This window comes from Orcinus orca, chromosome 3 (genome assembly GCF_937001465.1).
Source record: "Orcinus orca chromosome 3, mOrcOrc1.1, whole genome shotgun sequence".
Taxonomy (NCBI): Eukaryota; Metazoa; Chordata; class Mammalia; order Artiodactyla; family Delphinidae; genus Orcinus; species Orcinus orca.
The window spans coordinates 2,500,541-2,524,286 of NC_064561.1; the positions used below are offsets into that span (position 1 = coordinate 2,500,541).

At 55.4% G+C, this 23,746-nt stretch overlaps 1 protein-coding gene across 6 annotated transcripts; it reads left to right on the forward strand.

Annotated features, from left to right (window-relative positions):
- Positions 1-3,373: 3,373 nt before the first annotated feature.
- On the forward strand, positions 3,374-23,349 carry TLE2 (TLE family member 2, transcriptional corepressor). Of its 6 annotated transcripts, none has more exons than XM_049707035.1 (21): positions 3,374-3,691; positions 3,769-3,866; positions 4,251-4,314; positions 4,798-4,842; positions 7,278-7,340; positions 9,424-9,579; positions 9,680-9,754; positions 9,973-10,156; positions 10,498-10,517; positions 12,088-12,195; positions 12,543-12,587; positions 13,168-13,317; positions 14,833-14,971; positions 15,802-15,962; positions 17,015-17,091; positions 17,859-18,108; positions 18,537-18,784; positions 18,914-19,061; positions 20,642-20,792; positions 21,593-21,669; positions 23,058-23,349. In XM_049707035.1, the coding sequence occupies exons 1-21, from the start codon at positions 3,668-3,670 to the stop codon at positions 23,163-23,165; spliced, it is 2,391 nt and encodes a 796-aa protein (XP_049562992.1). In that variant the 5' UTR covers positions 3,374-3,667; the 3' UTR covers positions 23,166-23,349. The 6 variants fall into 6 exon arrangements, with proteins under 6 accessions (XP_049562992.1, XP_049562993.1, XP_012394765.2 ...); XM_049707036.1 differs by having other exon boundaries at positions 9,976-10,156; XM_012539311.3 differs by lacking the exon at positions 9,424-9,579 and having other exon boundaries at positions 3,375-3,691.
- Positions 23,350-23,746: the final 397 nt, after the last annotated feature.

A 23,746-nucleotide genomic window follows, 5' to 3' on the forward strand; every position in this document is an offset into this window, starting at 1 on the left:
AATCTGGCTGATGTGGCCAGAGCAGAGAGTGTTTGAACCGGTGGAAGGAAGTGAAGCTGGGCTGGGCCAGGTGGTGCAGGGCATCTGATGCCTAAAGATCTGGAACTTTGTCCCAAGGACCATAGGAAGCCATGGGAGGGTTTTAGGTGAGGGAGGGCCAGACTCAAACAGAAGGTGACAATAGTGAAAGCTGCTCAGAGTGAGAAGGTGGCTTGAGGTCCAGATGGGAGAGGATGAAGGGCTGGTGCAGGTAGGGGGCTGTGTGAATGGGGAGCAGGGTTGCATGGCAGGAGAAGGGGAGAAAAGAGGCTATGCTGATGCTCTGTCCTGGGGGATCAGGGTGGACTGGGGCCTGACAGGGTGAGGGACAGGTCTGGGCAGAGGTGCTGCATCTAGTGGCCTGGGGAACATCCAAGGGGACATCCATTAGTTGGTGGCTCTACTCACAGGGCTGGGTCTCAGGGTAGGACCAGGAGTGGAGCCAGAGCTTGGAACCATCTCCATGAAGGTGATGCCTGAAGCCTCCAAGAGAACGTGGTGGCTCAGAGCCTGGGCAACCAGAGGTGTGGGCAAAGGTGACATTCAGGTGACTAGGCTAGGAGGACCAGCCCTCAGAGAGAAAGGAGGGCCAACAGATCAGGAGGGCATGGGGGCAGGGAGAGGAAAGGCTGCTCTGGGCAGAGCTGCGAGATGAGGGTCAAGAAGGAGCTGTTGAACTTGAAGAGATGGAAGGCTTTTTTTTGTTTGTTTGGCTGCATTGGGTCTTTTTTTTGTTGTTTTTGCGGTATGCGGGCCTCTCAACTGTTGTGGCCTCTCCCGTTGCGGAGCACAGTCTCCGGACGTGCGGGCTCAGCAGCCATGGCTCATGGGCCCAGCCGCTCCGCGGCATGTGGGATCTTCCCGAACCAGGGCAAGAACGCGCGTCCCCTGCATCGGCAGGCGGACTCTCAACCACTGCGCCACCAGGGAAGCCCTGCATTGGGTCTTTGTTGCTGCACGCGGGCTTTCTCTAGTTGTGGTGATCAGGGGCTACTCTCGTTACAGTGCATGGGCTTCTCATTGTGGTGGCTTCTCTTTTTGCAGAGCATGGGCTGTAGGCGCGCAGGCTTCAGTATTTGTGGCGTGTGGGCTCAGTAGTTGTGGCGCACGGGCTTGTGGGATGATCCCAGCGTCTGGGATCTTCCCAGACCAGGGCTCGAACCCGTGTCCCCTGCATTGGCAGGAGGATTCTTAACTGCCGTGCCACCAGGGAAGCCCCAGAAGGAGGGCTTCTGTCAAGAGAAGGCCCAGGAGAAGACAGAGGCTCTAAAGGAGAAGAGGATGAGGAAGGGGTACCACTGCTTGGACTAGTGGCCCAGAGAGGGGACCTGTTGTCTTCCCAGGGGAGGTGAGGCACCTCCTGGAAAGGTTTTGGAATTAGGAATTCACAGATGCCCCCAAACTTGGAATGATGAACCTTCGGCATCATGGAATTGTGGAACCCCCTGTTTCTTAGAATTCTCCAGCAGGAGTGTGGCCAGTGATTTCTGGTTTTAGCTGAATCTGCTGTTTCTTCTTCTCACGCCAGTGCCTGTTCATTTACTGAGCACTTATTGTATGCCAGTCTCTGCAGGCACCAAGATGGGCTCTGTCCCTACACAACCTAGCGAGGGAACCAAATAATGAGTACAACAACCCAAGAAGAAACACAATCATGTCAAAACAAAACACAAACGGAAACAAACTCTGATAGGACCTAGAAAGAGAGAGAATAGGAGGCAGTGTTTGAGAATTACAGGGTGGAGTGGGTGAGCACTGCTTAGATGGGTGGCCGGGAAGGGCCCTTCTGAGGAGATGACATCTGAGCTGAGACCTGAATGACTGAGAAGCAAGGGAACAGCATTCCAGGTAAAGGGAGCAGGAAGTGCAAAGGCCCTGGGGCAGGACTGTACCAGGTGAGCAGGAGAAGCCTGTGTAGCTGGAGCAGAGTGAATGAGGGTGAAAGTGAAGGAAGTTGGGATCAGGGAAGGGAGGGTGGGGAGGGGGTTTGTGCAGGGCCTTGTGGGAAGAGGGAGGAGTTTGGATTTTATCTTGATGGCAATAGGGAGCCGTCAAATACTCACTCCCTCTAACACACATACACACTCATATCTTTATCCTCAGGATCTCTCTTCTCCTCCCTTCCCATGGCTGCCCATCTTTATCCTCCAGGTCTCATCTCCAACATTACCTCTTCCAAGAGGTCTCTCCCAGACACCCCAGATAAGCAGATTCCCTCCGCTACCTCTATAACTGCCCCCTAAACTCCTCTTTGTATGCATACAGAATTCCATAATTTCCAAGCTGTGATCTTGCCTTATCCCCTGAACTCAGAGAAGGCAGGGATCTGTTCTCCATCCACCCTGGTGCCTGGAAGGATGCCTGGCATGCCATAGATGCCCAATGAATTTGTTAGGGCTTTTGTATGCTTCTGCTTACTCACCTAATGACACAGGGGCAGCTATTAACAGGAGGCCAGGGATTTTCTCTGTCTGCTTCCCTGCTGAGCTCCAGTGCCTAGAACAGTGTCTGGTCCACAGTAGGCTGTCAACACGTGTTTGTTGATTGACTTTACAAACAACCCTGAAGTTTCTCAGAAGCATGATGGGAATAAGAATGTCCCACCTCCTACCTCACAGGATATTTGTGGTCTGCGATGGGAGATGGAGCCCCTGTCCTCAGCGAGACCTCAGTCTGATGGCAGAGATTCGTTTTCATCCTCCTTGGGACCTCTGCTTTCTAGGAGCCCATCGTCTGAAAGGGGAGACAGCCCAGTCTGCTGGTGGTGGCCACCGGAACCCAAGTCCCAGCTCTCGGAGTCTACTCTGTGCCAGGCCAGGCTGAGGGCTGTTCATGTACGGTGTCCTTTAAAAATAGCCCCTGCCTCTGCCATTTTACAGATGCGAATACTGAGGCCAGGAAAAGGCGAGGGCCTACCTCTGCCCCCCAGCCCCATCCCTCACCTGGTCCCTTTCTGTGCAGGCAGGTTTCCCAGCCAGCACTCGGCAGGCTGCTTCCTCCCGACACTTGTCTTAGCCCACTTCCTCAGAAAGGCCATTTCTGGCCCCCAACTGCCCCCCTCCCCGCCAAGCTACTCCCACAGTGGGCCACTAGGTATTTATTGCGCTTTTCTCTCATGGGCCCTCAGGGAGGGCGAGGGGGCGACGTTTGCGGGGCTGGACGCGAGCCTCAGTTTCCCCGCTCGTCCCTGGTGGAAGGGAGGGGTTGGTCCCAAGGCCGCGGCCGCGGTCGCGGGGGTGCACGGGGTGGGTGGGCCGGGGGGCGGCGGCGCCACCTTAAGGCGGCTCTGCCCGCGGCTCCCGGCCGAGCCCCGCCGGAGGGAGGCGGCTCTGCGCGGGGCCCGTCGCCCGCGCCTCTGAAACCGGCCGCTGCTCGCCCGACCTTCTGCGCCGGCCTCGCGCCCCCAGCCCGGCAGGGGCCTCGGCGCCCCTCAGTCCCCGCGACCCCGCGCGCTCGCTCGGGGGGCGGGGGACTCCGGGGTCCCCTGCCCCACGCCGCTGCCCCCTTCTTTCTCGGGCAGCCCCCCACCCCAGCCTCTCCCCCATCCCGCCGCCGCCGCCTCTCCGCCCCCGTCCCCATATCGTCAAGCTCAGGCGGCGTGGGAGGGGGGGCCTCTCGAATCGACAGGATGTACCCCCAGGGAAGGCACCCGGTGAGTGGGGGGCCGGGCTGCGGGGGGTAGGGAGGGTCGCGCGTCCGGGAACTCAGACCCCGGCTTCCCACCCCCAGACCCCGCTTCAGTCCGGCCAGCCCTTCAAGTTCTCAATCTTGGAGATCTGCGACCGCATCAAAGAAGAATTCCAGTTTCTTCAGGCTCAGTACCACAGGTGAGGGGGGGCGGGGGCGTCCCGCCCCAGGGGCCCCGGGATCTCACCCGGGGGCTCACCTGGGGGCGAAGGGCGGGGCCCGCTGGGGCGAAGGGGCGGGGCCTCCAGCGTGCAGGGGGGAGGGAGAGGCCCCAGGGGCGTGGGGAGGGAGGGCTTCCAGATAGAATCGCAGGTGAGGAGGACGGATGGTCCAGTGCTGGGACATTTTGAGCCTGGGAAGGGATGGGGTGGGCCTGGGGGCGGGAGGTGGGGGTGTGTGTGTGAGGAAGTGGGGCGGGGGAGAGCCAATCCCATCGCTTTGGAAACTGGCCCAGAAGGGGTCCGTGGGTGTCCCTGCTGCGGGGGCAGGGAGAGTGGGATCCCGATGCCCCGTCTCCTTCCCAGCCTCAAGCTGGAGTGTGAGAAGTTGGCCAGTGAGAAGACAGAAATGCAGCGACATTATGTCATGGTAAGGCGGGTTGTCAAAACGGGGCGGGGGGGTGGGGGAGAGTGGGGAAGAGAGCTTGGCTGTGAGTGAAAACACGTGGGGTGTGAATCCCGACTCCAGTACCACTCTGGGGCAAGTCCCCGGCCTGCTCTGGGCCTCATTTTCCCTCATCTGTAAAGTGGGCAGCTTGGGATTCCAGGCTGTCTCCCAGGGCCCTCCCAGCTCTTAAGAACAATAAGGCAAGGATGCCCACTTTCCTCATGAGCATCTCTGAGGGGCTAGGGTATCTGGGTACTGCCCCCCTCCCCCACTCCCGTGGGGAGAATGAAGGGGGTTCCTGCTTTCTTCTCTGGGCTCCCCCTCTGGGCCCCCAAGGAGCTGGGAGGCTCTGGGTCCTGCTGTGATCCCCCCCAGTCTGGGGGCTGTTGGAAGACCCAGCGTCACCCAGAGCAGCTGGACATCCATGGGCACGGTGGACATTGCCAGACAGCTTTTCCTTTGCAGTACTATGAAATGTCCTACGGGCTCAACATTGAAATGCATAAGCAGGTAACTGTGTGTTGGGGGTAAGGGTGTCCAGTGGCGGGGGGGTGGGGATGGAAGTTGTGAGAGGGACCCGTCGCTCCCTCTGCTCCAGGGAACAGAGGTCTTATCCTGAAATCTCTGGGATCAGGGGGCCAGATTTCAGCCTCATGAAAGGAAAATGAACTTCTGGAGACCTTGTCTACGAGAGAGTCGGGCAGTGGACAGGGGCCAGGCATCCCTGTCAAGGAAGGCTCATAGCAGAAGCCAGCAGCCAGGTCAGCCAGGCTGGGGCGGGCCTTCTGTCCCAGGAGGGGGACAAACGGACAGTCTTAGAGGTCCCTTTCAGATCAGCATGTCTGACATTTGGAGATGGATCCTGAGAGTCTGAGATGGACCCCAAGGTTCTGTCGCTGTTTTGAATGTTCTGAGATTAACCCTAATGATCTGAGGTTCTGAGATTGTCCTCAGCTTCTGAGTGTGATCTCAAGGTTCTGAGTTAGACCTGAAGGTTCTGCAATTGACTTCAGTTGCTCGAGATTAACCCCCAGATCCTGAGCTCAAGATTTTCTGATGGTTTCTAAGGGCAGGCGAGGATTCTACCACCCATGCACCCTGATGTTTTCTAAGGAGATGAAAGGGACCCCAAGATCCTGAGGTTGAAGGAATCTTGGATTTTGTCCATCCAAATATTAGAATAAATGGGCAGAACCTAGGGTCTTTCTGGTGGGTGGGAAGAAGTAGGGGTACACTGGGAGTGCCTGGGGGCACCTGCCTTGGCGTGCTTTTCTGGGTCTCTGGGGGCTCTGTTGCGTCTGGTGTAGGTGGCGGGGGGCTTGTATGCTTGGAGCGTGGTGTGGTCCCATGGGTGCATGAGATAGATCCCCTTATAGGATGGAGGGTAAGGGGTAGGGTACCGGCCCCAGGAGCCTTCGTTCCACCCTCCTGGTAGCAGATGGAAGACACAAACCTCACCCAGATACACACAGCACCCAGCACTCCTGTAACTGAGGCAGAGGCAAAGCACAGGCTGACAAAACACCCCCTTACCCACCCGCATGCTTCCCCTCTGTTCAGCCTCTGTGGGCGTCCCCGGCCCAGCCCCGGTCCCAGGTGAAACCTACAAGTAAACCCACACTCTTCGTATCCTATCTCTATCCTCTGACACCAAATATTTCGCTTTTGCCACACCGAGTTCTCCAGCTCTGACACCAGCTGGGTGTCCTACACTTCTGCTCAATCCTAACACACTACCCAGAGTCAGTGTAGACCCCACAGGTTCAGGGATCAGCTCCCCAGGACTGCCCCCACTTCAGATGCCTATCGCAAGTCCAGACCTCCTAGGCTTCTGACCCACCAGCTATACATCAAGGTTCCCGCGACCCACTCCTTGGTCTGATAATTTGCTATAATGGCTCACAGAACTTGGGAAAGCTCTTACTATCACCCTTTCATGATAAAGGATATAACTCAGGAACAGCCAGATGGAAGGGATACACAGGGCAAGGTATGGAGAAGGGCATGGAGCTTCCGTGCCCGCTCCGGGCGCCCCCTCCCTGCACCTCCATGTGTCCACCCACCAGAAGCTCTGGAAACCACTTCAGTTAGGGGTTTTTAGGGAGGCTTCATTACCTAGGCACGATTGATTTCACCACTGGCCACTGGTGATTGACTCAATCTCCAGCTCCTCTTGACTCCCCGGAGGTCGGAGTTGGGGGTGGGATTGAAAGTTCCATCCCTCTTAATAAACTCACGTGCAGGTGAAACGGGCTTATTGTGAATAACAGAAGATGCTCCTCTTGCCTCTAATACTCAGAAATCTCTAGGGGTTTAGGAGCTCTGTGCCAGGAACTGAGGCAAAGACCAAATGTATATTTCTTTCTTTTTTTTTTAACTTTTTATTTTATGTTGGACTATAGTTGATTAACAATGTTGTGTTCATTTCAGGTGTACAACAAAGTGATTCAGTTATACAATATGCATGTATCTATTCTTTTTCAAATTCTTTTCCCCCAAATGTATATTTCTTATATCACAGCATCACACCCCTGAGTGTGGTGCTCTGGGATCGCCCCTGACTACAGCCCCTGGGCGCAGGCACGACCCAGAGAGGGGCCATGCCCGAGAGAGACCTGGGCCCAGCCAGGGCTCAAACTCAAAGCTTCTCGGGGTCACAGTCTGCGCTGGGTGGCTGCGCAGCTGCTTTCTGGAAATCTCTGTTGAGTGGGTCTGGCGGGTGGTGGATCTGTCTGTCCTGTCTTCCGGCTCAAGGCTGCCCTGGACATCAGGTGGACGGTGTCCTCGCCAGGCTCTCAGTCTGTCCCGGAGCCCGTGCCCCACACTTGCAGCTGCGGGTGACAAGCCCCTCACCCCAAGCTTTGCAAAGGCTTGTTATGCCCTGGAGTGGAGGTTCTGGATTGACAGCCTCCCCTCCAAGCCTCCTCCCCATTGCTTCCTGCCAGGCTGAGATTGTGAAGCGCCTCAGTGGTATCTGTGCTCAGATTATCCCCTTCCTGACGCAGGAGGTGAGTGGGCTTGGTGGGGGGATGGGGAGCGGAGCTCAAGGAGGGTAGGGGAGGGGGTCTGGCTGGATGCCACAGGCACTGGTTCTGCTGGGTGGCCTGGGGCCCTGGGCACTGGCTGGGCTGGGGCCTTAGGGATGGAGGGGGGGTGTTGGCTGAGGGGGAGGAGGGGGGCTCAAGCCTACAGCCAGGCTGCCTCGGTCCAAGTCCTGGCTGTGTGGCCTTGAGCTAGTGGCTTGCCCTCTCTGTGCCTCTGTCATGAAATTTAGAGCAGTTGATACATACAAGGTGGTGAAGATGATGCTGGGTGCTTAGTAAACATCCAATAAAAATTAGTTCTTAGCACTTTGTCCTTACATTATGTTGAGTGAAATCAGCCAGTCACAAAAGGACAAATACTGTCTGATTCCACTCATAGGAGGTGCCTAGAGTCATCACATCCATAGAGACAGGAAGTAGATGGTGGGGGCCAGGGGCTGGGGGAGGGGGGTTGGGAGTCAATGTTTCCTGGGGACAGAGTTTCCTTTTGGGAAGATGAGAAAGTTCTGGAGATGGATGGTGGGGCTGGTCGCAGGACAGTGTGAATGTACTTAATGCCACTGAGCTGTGCACTTAAAGATGGCTAAAAGGGTAACTCTTACGTATTTGTAACCACAATAGTACAAAAAGGTGGAACAGGGCAGATAAAACTATAGAGTATGAGCACTTCATTGAAACTTAAAAAAATAAAGTTAGCCCTTGTGCGAATGCCGCAAGTTATTCAGGACCTTTGCATCCCCTGTTCCTGCTTCCATCTGGAGTATCCTGTCTCCAGAGAGACAAGAGGACGGATTCTGACACAGGGTGGATACAGGGGGGCCCTCACTGTGTTGGGGACCAAAAAAGGGAAAGGTTCTCCTCTTGGTTTGGACCTCATTGAATCTGAGGTTTCTGGGCTCTTGGGATGGAGTGAGATTCTGTCTGGTCTCAGACTTAGAGATGGTGTCTGAAAGCCCAGGATGGGGACAAGGTGGCCCGGAGTGAGAAAGGCCAAAACCACAGGAAACAGGGTAAAAAGACTTTAGGAAGGAGTGAATTAAGACACATGGGTGCCCCAGCAAATTCCATGCTTCTAGACTAGGAGTCAGCAAAGTACAGCCCGAGGGCCAAGTTACCGGCCCTTCACTTGTTTTGTAAATAAAGTTTTATTGGCACACAGCCATGCCCACTCATGGCCTTATTGTCTATGGCAGCTTTCCCCATAAAATGGCGGAGTTGTGGAGTTTCCATAGAGACCCTCTGGCCTGCAAAACTGAAAATATTGACTCTCTGGCCCTTTACAGTCAAAATGTACTAATCCATGGCCTGGACACACTCTCACAGGCATGACCTGTACAGGAGCGCCTGTTTAGCATCCTGACACCTCCTTAGTGGTGTCACACAGCCCAAATCCCCATCCTGGGTAGTTGCAGGTGCACAAGTGGCCTTAGAGCACACACAGGAGCAACCAGCCATCTGTGGCCATTTACATTTGTATTAATTTTTATTTCTTTTAAAATGTATTACATTAAATTTACATGTAAATTTCTATTAAATTAAAGGAGGCATTCCGTTCCCAGTTGCACCAGCCACATATCAAGTGCCCATGGCCACATGTGGCTTCCGTATCCAACAGTGCAGACTGAGGACATTTTATCACTGCAGGAAGGTGGGGAGAGGAAGGAAGGAGGGTGGGATGAGGGTGGAGTGTACGGGGCCTCTAGAGGCTGCCAGTTTGTATTTTGTGACCTGGGTGGTTGGTGCTCGGGTACTGATTTGTACAGTGGTTCTTTACGGGGGGTGACTCTGCCCCCAGGGGACACTGGGTGATGTTGGGGACATTTGTGGTCATCACCCCTGGGGGTGCTCCTGGCATCGAGTGAGTGGGGGGCCAAGGATGCTGCTCCACACCCCACAGTGCCTGGGACAAACGCCCACAGAGGGTGACCCGGCCCCCATGTAAGCAGTGCCGAGGGAGGGACCCTGATATATAAACCCCGATTTCTAATTATTAGTTTGAACTGCACTTAAATGCTTTGTTTCTTTGTCTGTTTCATGATTTTGAAAGGAAAGGGAGAGAGGGAGAGAAAGAAACTACAAAGAGCAAGCGAGAGAAGGGACTTCCCTGGCGGTCCAGTGGTTAGGACTCCACGCTCCCATGGCAGGGGGCACGGGTTCGATCCCTGGTCAGGGAACTAAGATCCCGACGCCAAAAAAAAAAAAAGTGAGAGAAGAAGAGGGGCCCCGGAGGGCATGGCCTGGGAGGTGGGGTTGCCGAGCAGATGGGGGGCTCTCCTGAGCGCCCTCCCCCCACCCACCCCCAGCACCAACAGCAGGTCCTGCAGGCCGTGGAGCGGGCCAAGCAGGTGACCGTGGGGGAGCTGAACAGCCTCATCGGCGTGAGTCTTCCGGCCCCCGCCCCGCCGTGGGTGGTGAAGCTGGGGGTGCCGGGTGGGCAGCTGGCCTGGGTTCTGGCCGCCCTGGAGACCTCAAGGGTGCCCCTTCTGCCTGGACCCTGCCTGTCCCGGCTCTCTCTCCATAGCCTCTTGTGGGGGGTGGTAGGGCACGGCCGGGGCCCCGCCCCCGCCCGCCCCTGGCCCACCCCCCTCCTCTCCAGCAGCAGCAGCTCCAGCCACTGTCGCACCACGCCCCCCCTGTGCCCCTCACCCCTCGCCCGGCTGGGCTGGTGGGCGGCAGTGCCACGGGGCTGCTGGCCCTGTCGGGAGCCCTGGCCGCCCAGGCTCAGCTGGCCGCGGTTGCCAAGGAGGACCGGACAGGCGTGGAGGCCGAGGGGTCCAGAGGTGAGTGGACATCACCAGATGCTGCGGGCTGGGGGCCCGCAGGGGCCCAAGGAGAGGATAGCAGGACCATCAAACTCACCAAAGGGGCTGCAGGGTCGCGGGTTCAGCTCTGTTCCCAGTGGGCTGTGTGTCCTTGGGCAAGTTCTATCCCTCTCTGAGCGTCTATCTGAATGGTGCAGGGAGGGGATTGTCCACCCCTTGCAAGGGTGTTGGAAGGAGAAGGGGGGTTCTGACCTGGGAAGGGGGCTTTATACACTGTGGAGGGCTCTGCGCTCTGGCACGGTGGCACAGACACCTCACTCTTTTTCCTTCTCTCTCTTCACCACGCCCCCGCCTGTCAGTGGAGAGAGCCCCGAGCAGGGTAAGTTGAGGGGCATGGGGGATTTGCCCTCTTATCTAACATTTGCTTTGTCTTCACATGTGGCTGAAGCTGCTTGTTCTGAGCTGATAGGGGCCTCAGAAGGAGACCGCATCCTGCTTTCACACTGTGTAGCCATTTTTTTTGGTGGGGGGGATGCCCATAAGACTAGAGTTTTATTTATTTTAAATTTTCCATCTCTAGCGAGTTTTTGCAATTGAATAAATGAATGCATGCTCGGGTAGCATTCCATCCATCCCTCCATCATTAATTTATCCCTCATCCACTCCATTTTATCATTTACAAGAGTGCTGACCAATAGAAATATCATGTGAGCCCTGTAGGTAATTTTTTTAAACTTGTTTAATTTTTTTTTTTTTTTTTTTTTTGTGGTACGTGGGCCTCTCACTGCTGTGGCCTCTCCCGTTGCAGAGCACAGGCTCCGGACGCGCAAGCCCAGCGGCCATGGCTCACAGGCCTAGCCGCTCCGCAGCATGTGGGATCTTCCCGGACCGGGTCATGAACCTGTGTCCCCTGCATCGGCGGCGGACTCTCAACCACTGTGCCACTAGGGAAGCCCTAAACTTGTTTAATTTCGAAATCATTACAGATGCCCAGGAGGTTGCAAAGAAATGTACAAGGAGGTCCCATGCACCCCTCACCCAATGATAACATCTTGCAAAACTAAAATACCATATCAAAGCCAGGAAACAGACATGGGTGCAACCCACAGGGCTTATTCTCACTTCACGGTTTTACATGCACTCGTGTGTGTGTGTGTGTGTGTGTGTTTATGCAGTTTCAGTCACACGTTTAGCTTTGTGTAAACATCACTGTAAATTTTCTAGTAGGCACATTAAAAAAGTTTGGGCTTCCCTGGTGGCGCAGTGGTTGAGAGTCCGCCTGCCGATGCAGGGGACATGGGTTCGTGCCCCGGTCCGCGAAGATCCCACATGCCGCGGAGCGGCTGGGCCCGTGAGCCATGGCCGCTGAGCCTGTGCGTCCAGAGCCTGTGCTCTGCAACGGGAGAGGCCACAACAGTGAGAGGCCTGCATACCGCGCAAAAAAAAAAAAAAAAAAAAAAGTTAATGAGGTGAAATGAATTTCAATAGTAAATTTTATTTAACACAATGCATCTAAAATATTTCAACCTGTAATCAACATAAAACAGTCTGTTTTTTTGTTTTTTGGGTTTTTTTTTTGGAGCAGAGAAAGGTTTATTGCAGGGTCATGCAAGGAGACCTGCAAGGTTGGCTCATGCCCCCCACAAAACCCAAACTCCCAACATAAAACAGTTTTAATGGGATCTTTTCCGTTCTTTTTATTGTATTATGCCTCCAAGATCCGAATGCATTTTGCACTTAGAGCTCATCTCAGTTCACATTAGTGCCCCCCCCAGGGGACCCTGGGCGATGTCTGGGGACATTTGTGGTTGTCATGACCCCACTGAGTCTGCCCTCGGAAGGTCCCTTTTCCCAGATGGGAAGCTTGAGGCACAGATCCTAATAACAGTGATGGGGATCCTTGGTTTTGGCTGGACCAGGACGCAGTCTGGGGCCCTGTGTCTCTGCAGAGTGCATCCCCCTCACCCCCAGAGAGTGTGGCGGAAGAGGAGCGACCCAGCGGCCCGGGTGGCAATGGGAAGCAGAGAGCGGAGGAGAAGGATCTGTCGGGACCTTATGTGAGTGGGGGGCACACATGGACTGGGGTGGGCAGACAGTGTGGGAGGCGGACCAGCCTGAGAGATTGATTGCCCCTGTGGGTCAAGAGCTGGGAAGGAGGTAAGGATGCCTCCTGGTCTCTGGCTCTTCCCCCACTGCACAGAGGAGTAAAGTGAGGCCACACAGCACCTCCTGGGCACTCAGCTCCATCTCCTCCATTGAAGGATTCCCCCCTCTCCCCGGCCTCCCTTGTACTTGAGCAAATGAACCAAACCACAGAATCCCAGTCAAACCCTCCTGAAGAGATGTAAGGGGCGTGGAGGCAGGAGCATGGCCAGGGTGAGCTCTCTCCCCCCTGTCCCCCCAGGAGAGTGATGAGGACAAGAGCGATTACAACCTGGTGGTGGACGAGGTGAGTCGGGGTCCAGCCTCCTCCCACTCTGACCTCAGGACTAGGAGGTCTGGGCACAGAGCAGGCAGTGGGTTATCCGGGGATTTGGGGGACCCAGAGGGAGTGGGTGTCCTGGTGTTCCCCTCTCTATGGGATGGCTGGGATGGGGATGGCACGGGGCCAGGGGAAGTAGGAGAAACTGGGGCACCCCAGGCTGACCTCCTCTCCATAGCACAGGTGGGGAAACTGAGACCCAGAGAACCCTGGATGTGGGCAACGGAAGCGGCTTCAAGCCCTGGCTCACCGTGTCACTTTGGGAGAGTGACACCCCCTTCCCCGGCCTCACTTTTCACCATCTGTTCAATGAGGGAAAACAAAACCAAGCCCATATATAGTCCTTGCTATGTGTGCTTATGTCATTTAACCCATTTTACGGATGAGTCCACTGAGGCTCAGGGAGGTTTCATAATCCTCCCAAGGTGGGTCCTAGGTGCCCAGTCTAGAGGTTGGGGTAGGACACGAGCAGGGTATAGAGAGGGCCTCTCCTTCCCCTGCCACTTTACCCCGCCCCCCCCACTCATCATCACCTCCTCCAACCCAGGACCAACCCTCCGAGCCCCCCAGCCCAGCAACCACCCCATGTGGAAAGGGACCCATCTGCATCCCTGCCCGTCGGGACCTGGTGGACAGTCCAGCCTCCTTGGCCTCCAGCCTTGGCTCACCACTCCCCAGAACCAAGGAGCTCGTCTTGGTAAGGAGTAGGGGAAGCCTTGAAACTCATTTTATTCATCCTGGGGACCTGGAAACAGATTCTACCACATTAGATGTGGAGTGATGAGAAATGAAACAGGCTGTTGTGGTCCAGGATTTCCTTAGTGATTATTTTGCTGCCTTCCTAAAAAACACCTCTACATTAGTCCAGTAATTTTTCCTAAGTGGACTCACTCTGCGGAACCTCAGTAAATCTGAAAAGGCAACTTTGTAAATAATATTAAAAGGCAGCTCACCATCTTATGTGGAAACCAAGTATCTCTTGCAATAAATAGGAAATCTGGTGAAAATAAACACAGTGAAACTATAGAATTGCTGGCTTGGCCAGGCTGAGTCCAGCCCTGGGAGTGTTAAGGCCTTGGGAACACACCAGCCCCAACCTGAGATGTGGTCCCTGCAAGAAAAGATGACCCATATCAGAACAGCTCTCTCCTTGGGCCTCCCGATGTTTAATGCCAGCCGTAAGGACCACCTGAAAGCACTCCCCCAGGCATTCTCAATTCAGCTCCTTTTGTCCCTGCCCCCAAATCTTCCCCAGACCCCTGCCCTGCCCTTACCAGGGAGACTGTGTCGGTTTCTAGGCCTCCCCTCCCAGCAGGTTGCTATGGCAACCGCCAAGGTTGGGGCTCCCATCGCATCTCTTGTGCCCTCCTCCCACTCCAAGGAGACAAAGAGGGGGAGGGGCGGCGCTGTTCTAATGGAGAAGGCCCCCCTGGTCCCCACGTTGGCACCATCCGCTCCCTGTCGTGGGTGTGTGAGTGTGGCTGTCACAAAATGTGTGACCTTGTAAAGGAAGGATAGGGTGCAGCCCACACAAGACGAGGATGTGAAGTTTCTTGAAAGGCAAGGGAAGCGATGGCAGGAAGCCGAGACAGAGCTTGTTCCTCCGTGAAGGAGGTCCGGCTTCCCCTCTCCTCCAGGGTCCCCACAGGGACGGACAGCAGTGGGGGAGCTCCTCGTGGGGAGCAAGGGGGTGCCCAGCAGTACCGGGTGAGGGTCTTGCATCTGGGAGCATACTGTGGTCTCCTACTTCGAGAGCCCATCCTAGGGTTTGTTCCTTGGCCCTGAAGGATGCGCCAGCCTCTAACTTTGTGCGTCGCCTTCTCTCGTGATCCCTGTGCGCCCACCATGCCCCAGATGTAGGAATGTTCACCGCATCCCTTACCCTGTGGTTGCCCTGTGTACCTTATCACCCGCATGCACAGTTCTCCCAAGATTGCCCGGGTTCCCGTGGGCACGCACGTGTGTGCACCCCGTGGGGTGGATGCTCAGGCGCCCGCCTGGTGTTCCGATGCGTGCAGGGACACACCCCAGGGGAGCGGGCCCCATGCTCAGGAGGTCGGCTGTGGGGCCCGCTCCCCTGGTGTGTGTGTCCCTGCGTGAGCCCTGGCCTGCTCCAGGTGTACTCCCTCCTCCAACTCACCTTCTGCCCAGATCCTTGGGCTGCAAGGCACCAGGTGCCTGGGGGTGTTCAGTGCTGCCCTCTCTCCCCCAGAACGATCTTCCTGCCGGCACCCCTGCCTCCAAGTCCTCAGACTCCTCCCCGCCCCAGGACGCGTCCACTCCTGGGCCCAGCTCCGCCAGTCATCTCCGCCAGCTCGCGCCCAAGCCAGCACCTTCCACGGACAGTATTGGTGAGCACCTGCTGGTGCCTGCCAGGACAGGCCTCCTTTCCGGGGAGTTCGAAACAAGGGTGGGGGGTGGGGGAGGCAGGACGTGTGGATTCCAGCTGGGGCATTGCCTTGCCCTTTCCATGACTCAGAATAGACACTGCCTCACTCTGGGCCTCCGTTTCTTCATTGTCTTGGCCCAGACAAGGGAAACTGAGGCCCAGAGAGGGGAAGTGACTTGCTCTGGGGCTTCAGCCCAGTGCTGGAGAGACAAGCTTTGGAGTTAGACAGGCTTGGGTTTCAGGCCAGCTTTGGACACTCACCAGCTGTGTGACCTCGGGCAAGTGATCAACCTCTCTGAGCCTCACTTTCCCCATCATTAATATGGGGATGACAGTGCTCCTCTTTTCTGTCTTATGGCCGGGCTCTGGCTGGTTCTGGAGTCCCAGAAAGAAACTAGCCCTGGAACTTGCCTTCAGGGAGCTCCCAGGTGGTGGGGGAGGAGACCCAGACCCTAAAATTCCCAGCTCTGTGTGATCAGGGCTGGGGTGGAGGAAGGGACCCAAGATGGGCCAGGTTGGAGGCAAGGGGTGGAGTGGGGAGGCTCAAGGATGTTCCTGAGACGTTGCTGGACATTGAGTCTGGGTTTTGAAGGATGAGTAAGAATTCAATAACTGAAAAAGGAAAAGGAAAGGCTTGTTGGCCAGAGGCAACAGCAGCTGTAAATGTCTGGAGATAGGACAGGGTATGGTGGATGCTGGGCCAGAGCATGAGAGCCCTGGAGCTCCCCCAAGGCAGTGGAAGGCAGGATCTGGATCCAACGTGTCTGAAGATCTGTCTTTGTCTCTTCTTAGCCCTGAGGAGTCCCCTGACCCTTTCCAGTCCCTTCACCACATCCTTCAGCCTGGGCTCCCACAGCGCCCTTAATGGGGACCTCTCTGTGCCCAGCTCCTACGTCAGCCTCCACCTGTCCCCCCAGGTCAGCGGCTCTGTGATGTATGGACGCTCCCCCATGGTGAGTCGTCAGGGTGGGAGATGCCAGGAGGTGTGAGCAGGGCCCAGAGGCTGGGGGCTGGGAGGAGAAACCAGGTCCACACCCAAAGACCAGGGAATTGGGAAACGGAGGAAAGTCCTGGCCTGGCAAGTGCATGTGGGAAGATGATCTGAGGGTCTCAGTAGCCCCACAAGCTTAATACAAATAAGCACCTGTGACTGTGGAAGAAACAACTGTGATTATGTTGCGTTAAGAGAACCAGAGAACCTCAGCCATGGGATGTGAGGGTGTGCTTCAGCCTGGTGTACAGTTGCTTGCCCTGATTTTTAAGGGACGTTGGTGATTCTGGTAGATTGTAGAGGAAGGACTACCCCAGGGAGAGGACTGGAAGTGATGTACCATGGGAAAGAGTTGAAGGAGAGGCATGAGACTCCTGAGCTGGTGCGTGGGCCCCAGAGGGCAGTACTGGGACAGATGCTTGCTAGAGTGAGCCATCCTGCAGTGGGTGTAGATGCCTCCAGAGGGAAGAAAATGCCTGTCATTGGAGTTATTCAAGGCCTGAGGCTGGGGGGGCACTTGCAAGGGGTGTTGGAGAACAGAGGTCAGCAGTGTTTTCTGTAAAGGGCCAGATGGTATTTTTGGCCTTGCAGACCAGTTGATCCCTATCACAACTACTCAACTCTGCCTTCATAGCTCAAAAGCCACCATAGACAACATATACAGTAATGGCTGTGTGCCAATAAAACTTTATTTATGAAAACAAGCAGGGGGCTGGAGTTTGCTGACCCCTGTTCTGTGCATTGGACAGAAGATTCATCAGGATCCTTCCACCCCTGGGGCCGTAGGATTCCCCAGCCAGAGACCTTGGGGTTCCCTCATGTGAAAGCCTCCCCTTTCCCATCTGTAGGATGGGTAAAGGAAAGGGCACCTCCCCTTTCTTGGGGAGGGGCTGATAAACAAATTGGGGGGTGTGTTCTCTGATAAACAGAGAGGAATATGGCAAGTGAGCACGGGAGAGGGCAGTTGTGGGTTTGAGTCATCCGCCCATGACACCCCCGTTGGCGTTTTGGCAGATGGCATTTGAGTCTCATCCACATCTCCGAGGGTCGTCCATCTCTTCCTCCCTGCCCACCATCCCCGGGGGAAAGCCGTGAGTACCAGGGTGGGGCTCCCTGCCTCCTCAGGTGCTTACATTGTGGGGTGGGTGTTGGGCTTCCCTGCTGCCTTTCCAGAAAGTCTCTTCTGTAAGATAATCGGGGCTCCCGGAGTTGCGCTCTGGAGAGAGGGTTATGTAACAAGCAAAGCCTACACTAGTGGTTCTCAGCAGGGGGTGGATTTTGTGCTTCCTTACTGCCCTCCCCTACCAACCTCAGGACATTTAGTGATGTCTGGTGACATTTTTGGTTGTCACACCCAAGTGCTTCTAGCCTCTAGTGGGTGGGGGCCCAGGGATAATACTCAACACACTACAATGCACAGGACTGCCCCATCCCAGAGAATGACCCGGCCCCAAGATCAGTAAAACTTTCTGCCGTGACGGGAATGTTCTACACTTACAGCTGTCCAGTCTGATTGCCATCAGCTATCTGTGGCTTTTGAGCACTTGAAATGTGGTCACTGCGACTGAGGAACTGAAATTTTAAATTTCTTTCCATTTAACTGGCCCTGTGGCTGGTGGCTGCCATTGGACTGCGTTCTCTGGAGCTCACAGGGCATCTTCCTGGATCCTCTGTTCCACGGAGATTCACTAAGTGCTTGCTTACCATGCACCAGGCCACGGCCGGACCCCTTCCTCTTCAGTATCACGCTGACCTTTGATCCTGGGGCCCCGTCCCTAAACGCATGGGGGCACAGGCAGGGGGGTGAGGGTGGGGAGGGTCCCGGCTCCCCGTGCGTCATGCCCCACCTCCCGTCCAGGGCGTACTCCTTCCATGTGTCTGCGGACGGGCAGATGCAGCCGGTGCCCTTCCCTTCTGACGCGCTGGTGGGCGCCGGCATCCCGCGGCACGCGCGGCAGCTGCACACGCTGGCGCACGGCGAGGTGGTCTGCGCGGTCACCATCAGCGGCACCACGCAGCATGTGTACACGGGCGGCAAGGGCTGTGTGAAGGTGTGGGACGTGGGCCAGCCGGGCGCCAAGACGCCAGTGGCTCAGCTGGACTGCCTGGTGAGGGCGGGGCGGAGCTTGCAGGCCAGCGGGGCGGGGCTTATAGGCCGACCGGGTGGACCTTACAGGCCACCTAGGGGTGGGGCTATAGGCCAATGGGTGGAGTTTATAGGCCAACCAGGGTGGGGCTTCTTGGCCAGTTTGGGGCAGAGCTCTTAGGGCACCCACAGGTGGAGATTATAGCCCAACAGGGTTGGGGCTTATGGGCCAGGGGGGTGGAGCTTATGGGCCAACCAGGGGCAGGATTTATAGGCCAATGAGGGTGGAATTTACAGTCCAACAGGATTGGAGATTAACGCCAGTAGGGTGGCGCTTATAGGCCAACCAGGGGCAGAGCTTACAGGCCTACTGGGGTGGTTTTTTCAGATGGGCTCTGGCAGGCATGGCTAAGGGTGCTACCCCACGCCCTTGCTTCTCTCCCCTCCCAGAACCGGGACAACTACATTCGTTCCTGCAAGCTGCTGCCGGACGGCCGGAGTCTGATAGTGGGTGGTGAGGCCAGCACCTTGTCCATCTGGGACCTGGCGGCCCCCACCCCTCGCATCAAGGCGGAGCTGACCTCCTCGGCGCCCGCCTGCTACGCCCTGGCCGTCAGCCCCGACGCCAAGGTCTGCTTTTCCTGCTGCAGCGACGGCAACATCGTGGTCTGGGACCTGCAGAACCAGACCATGGTCAGGTGGGTGGCCGTTGCCCTGTGACCTCGGGCAAGCCCCTGCCGTCTCCCCTTTGTGCTGTGAGAGCGGCCTGGGAGCATGCTGGAACAGCACCTCCTCCAGGATGGACACCTGGGCCCTCCTTCCTCCAGGCAATTCCAGGGCCACACGGATGGGGCCAGCTGCATCGACATTTCTGATTACGGCACTCGGCTCTGGACAGGGGGCCTGGACAACACGGTGCGCTGCTGGGACCTGCGGGAGGGCCGCCAGCTGCAGCAGCATGACTTCAGCTCCCAGGTGCCGCACGGGATCTGGCAGAAGGGGGACACAAGCTCCAGGAATCCGGCCTCCCTTCCTCTCCCCCTGAGGCACCCACTTCCAGATGCCGGGCAGGACCAACTACCTGCTCTCTGTGCCCATCTTTCTTGTCCTTGAGACAAATTCACAGACCTTCCTCTTTAATTCTTCAAAGACAGCACAGGGAAGCACAAAGGAGCTGATTTGTATTGAGCTGTGGGGCTACTAAGACCCTCAGATCATCTTCCCAGATGTTCTTGCCAAGCCATTCCTCTGTTCCTTTGTCTCTTTTGTAGCTGGTTTCTCCTGCCAGCCTTCAACCCCTTGACCCTACTGAGAGCTCTTGACCACCTCCCCCCACCAGGACTCATCGTGGGGGAGCTGCTGACCCCAGGGGACAGATAGGAGCCGGACACAGAGAGGTCTCTATTGGGGGTGCTGTGGAAGGCCAGATTGAAGGATGTGGTGAAGGGCTTGGACAGAATCATGGGGCTCCCCAGGGCTGAGCAAAGAGTCAAGGACAGGTCTCCAGATACCCTGGACCCAGATCCTGTCTCCCATTGCCTTAGGGGCAGGTTGTGAGCTCCTTGGCCTGTTCTTTAAGACCTCTGTGCTCTAGTCTCACACGCACCATGCCATGTGATACCTCTGGACCTCCCCACTTACAGTTCTCTCTGGCTGAGATGCCTTTCCTTTCCTTTCTCCCATTGGTAAACTCCTACACATCCTTCAAAACCCATCTCCAGTTTGCCCCCTCCTTGAAATCTGGTGGGCACTAGCCCCCGAACTCTTTCTTTTTTTAGCTTTTCTTTAGCTTGAAGCTTCCTTTGATAGGGAAATCAGGGGTGCAGGTGGGTATAGTTGTCCATCTCGTATCCCCAAAATTTAGATGGGTGGCATATGTATCTGGTGATCCCATGGTGAATATCTCCCATCCCACTGCACCCTTCTTTATACAGGAACACTTCTATATGTCCAGGAACACGTGAAACCTTCCAGGCTTTGCTGTGAATTTATGGTTCTTTCCACACATGTCTCATTTGTCAGTAAGACTTTGAGAGGCTTAGGATGGGTCAGGGTCTTATGCCTCTCTGTGCGGCGCTGGGCATGGGGCACAGACTTATGTAGCCACCACGTACTTTCAAATCAAAGTAAAAATTGGTGTTGGCAAGTGGGGAAAGTTCCAAGTTGGGAGTCAGAAGGCCTGGTCTTTGATGGACTTGCTATATGACCTTGAGCTGGATGTGGCCTCAGCTTCCCTTCCACCATCTGCTAAAGGGGAGCTACTGTCCTTGCTGGCTTTGCCCCCTCCCTCCCTCCCTCCTTCCCAGAGCTGTTGTGCGTTCAGAGCAGATAATGGATATGAGGCCCCAGGGTTCCGTGTAATTCTGATTAATATTAATGATTCAACACGCAGTTGCCTGCTGTGCTCCAGGCCCAGGGCCAGCTGCTTCTCCACGCGGGAGCTGCAGCGGGAGAGTGTTGGACATCTCCCCTCCCCGCCCTGGCCCCCTAGCTCTGGGCATCCCCCCCACATCCCAAGGGGTTTTTCATCTCCTGTCTTCCCTCTTCACCCCCAGATTTTTTCCCTGGGCCACTGCCCCAACCAGGACTGGCTGGCGGTTGGCATGGAGAGCAGCAACGTGGAGATCCTGCACGTCCGAAAGCCCGAGAAATACCAGCTGCATCTTCACGAGAGCTGTGTGCTCTCCCTCAAATTTGCCTCCTGTGGTGTGTGTCTGCCGGTCTGGGGTGGGGACTCCGGGGTGCTGGGGCAGGGTTGCCAAAACACAACCACAACAAAAAAAACCCATGACAGAAAAAGAGGATCCCTGGTTTAATTTGAATCTTAGGTAAACAGCAGTCATTCCTTACTTGTCCCATTCTAAGTATTGCATGGGACATACTCTAAAGGACAAAGAATTAGTTAGCATAAGTAAGTAGATCCCAAGTATTTTGTGGGACATACTTACACTAAACAACACATAATTTATTAGCATAAGTATGTCCCTCAAATACGTGGGACATACTTATACTAAAAAGCAACTAATGTGTTAGTGCAGATATGTCTCAAATGTTGCATGGGATATACTTACACTAAATTTTTTTTTTTTTTTTTTAGTATAGATATGTCCCAAGTATTTCATGGAACTTACATATACTTAAAAAAAAACCCCGAACAAACAGATAATGTACTATATGGGACCCACTGGTACTAAAAATGATGTGTGGTTGATCTCGGATTCAGATGTAACTGGGCACCCTGTTTTTATCTGGCAACGTTCTCCTGGGGCTCCCCCTTCTTGAAGGCCAGTTGGAGCCCTTTGAGGCCTTGGCTTCAGTATCTGGAATGTGGCGGGGAAGCTCGAGCATCAGCTAAGGGGCCTCCTGTCCCCCAGAGACGGGCAGAGGTGTGAGAAAGGGAGCGAGAAGAGAGGCCAGACCAGGCTGCCCCGACTCTGCCCGCAGCCCCCAGCCCTGGCTTCCTCCAGTCTGCCCCCCTCCTGAACTCCCTGCCCTGCTTCCCCCAGGGCGGTGGTTCGTGAGCACCGGCAAAGACAACCTGCTCAATGCCTGGAGGACGCCGTACGGAGCCAGCATCTTCCAGGTACTTCGTGTCTGAGGTCCCCAGCCCCGCAGGACACCAGGTGCCCGGGGACCCCGTGGGGATTGAACAGGGAAGTGTCCCCACCAGCCACGAGCTACTAAAGCAGAGCGGTCAGCCCGAGGGCCACATCTGTGCACAGCCTGTTTTTGTTTTTAATTGTGATAAAATGTATATAAAAGTTGCCATTTTAACCATTTGTAAGCGCACAGCTCAGTGGCATTAAGCACATTCACACTGTCGTGCAGCCATCCCCACCATCCATCCCCAGAACTTTCTCATCTGCCCAAACTGAAACTCCGTCCCCATGAAACACTGACTCTCCGTCCCCTCCCCCAGCCCCTGGCCCCCACCGTCTACTTCCTGTCTCTATGGATTTGATGACTCATATGAGTGGGATCACACAAGATTTATCCTTCTGTGTCTGGCTTCTCTCACTGAGCATCATGTTCCCAAGGTCCATGAACGTTGTAGCAGGTGTCAGAATCTCCTTCCCTTTTAAGGCTAATATTCCACTGTATGGATGGACCACATTGTGTTTATCCATCACCCGTCGATGGACACTAGGGTTGTTTCCACTTTTTGGCTGCTGTGAATATCCATGTACAAGTTCTCGTGTGCATGCATGTTTTCATTTCTCCTGGGCAGATATCTTGGAGTGGAATTGCTGATAATTGTTTAATCTTTGGAGAAACTGCCAGACCGTTTTCCAAATTTTCTGTTCCCACTAGCAGAGTGTGAGAGTTCTGATTTCTCCCCCTCCTCAACAACACTTGTTCTGTTGTCTTTCTTATAGCCATCCTGCTGGATGTGGAGTGGTTTTTACATTTTTTAAAGGGTTGTCAAAGAAAAAGGAGATGATGTAACACAGACTGATTTGATCTCTGGACGTATGGCCAGAGTGCATTTGGACTTAAATGAGCTTTCAGGTCAAAGCCTAAAAATTTACTATTGGCCCCTTTACAGAAAAAGTTTGCAGAGCGCTGGTGTAGGTCATCCTGCTGTGAGCTCAGCCCTCTGCTGTGCTGTGTGGCCTCATGCTTGGTGCACACCCTCTCTGAGCTTCCCAGGAAAGGGCAGTTCTCCTGTTCCAGAGAACCGAGGTCTCGCTCTTCCCAGGAGCATTGTGACCTGTCCAGAGGCTCAGCTCCAAAGGACCTTTCTCTGGAAAATGTGTCACTCTCCTTCCCTCCCCCCTGCTAGGCTCCCCACACTGGGCTCCCCTGAGTCCTATCTTGGGCCCAGCCTGGACCACAGATTCACCCTTGTGGGCAGTCTCCTTGCCTCTTTGCTCTGAACTTGCTGGTGGTCGGGAGCACGAACCAGACCGTGCTGGCCTTGGCCGTGCCTCACTCTCCCTTCTCTCTCCCCCTTCCCCTCCCTGTCGACAGTCCAAGGAGTCATCCTCCGTGCTGAGCTGTGACATCTCCGGGAATAACAAATACATCGTGACAGGCTCTGGGGACAAGAAGGCCACCGTGTATGAGGTGGTCTACTGAGACACCACTCTTCCTGCACCCCTGGCCCAACTCCCGAGGGAGAGGCATCCAGGACCGCCTCTCCAGTCCTACTCTGAGCACTAAATCTCATCTGCTCTCTGGCTGACCCCCTTACGTCCTCCCCTGCTGGATGTGGGACCAGATGTGCAGGGGGACTTTGGGGAAATAAATGTATTTATCACAACTGCCTTTCTGTCTTGGGCTGAGGAGCCGGGAACCTTTGCTCTTTCTGGGCACGGTTCCGGAGGGAAGGCCACTTGCTAGCTGTGTCAGCCTCTTTTTCCTCACCTGGACATTGAAAGAATTCATTCCGCATGAAATGCTGAGGGGTCGACCACAGGAAATGGGGGTTGTCTTGGGCCGTGTGGCTTCCATTGTGCCACGTAACAAACAGCCCCCAGATCTCAGTTGGTTGAAACGATAGATGTTTATTTCTCACCCATGCCCATGTGGCGGGTGGGGCTCGACTCCAAGCAGACACTCAGGGCTCCAGGTGGAGGCTTTGCCACCTCAGTGTGTAGCTTTTGAGGCCAACGTAGCAGGGGGGCTGCTTCTACATCCTTGGCCCCAAAGCTTCACCT

What these genes read in the sequence shown, in the direction of transcription:
- TLE2 (XM_049707035.1), top strand. Translation starts at nt 3,668, where the DNA reads ATGTACCCCCAGGGAAGGCACCCG. An exon ending in TGCAGCGACATTATGTCATG is followed by an intron (nt 4,315 to 4,797) that starts GTAAGGCGGGTT and finishes TTTCCTTTGCAG; the next exon opens with TACTATGAAATGTCCTACGG. An exon ending in AGCTGAACAGCCTCATCGGC is followed by an intron (nt 9,755 to 9,972) that starts GTGAGTCTTCCG and finishes CCTCCTCTCCAG; the next exon opens with CAGCAGCAGCTCCAGCCACT.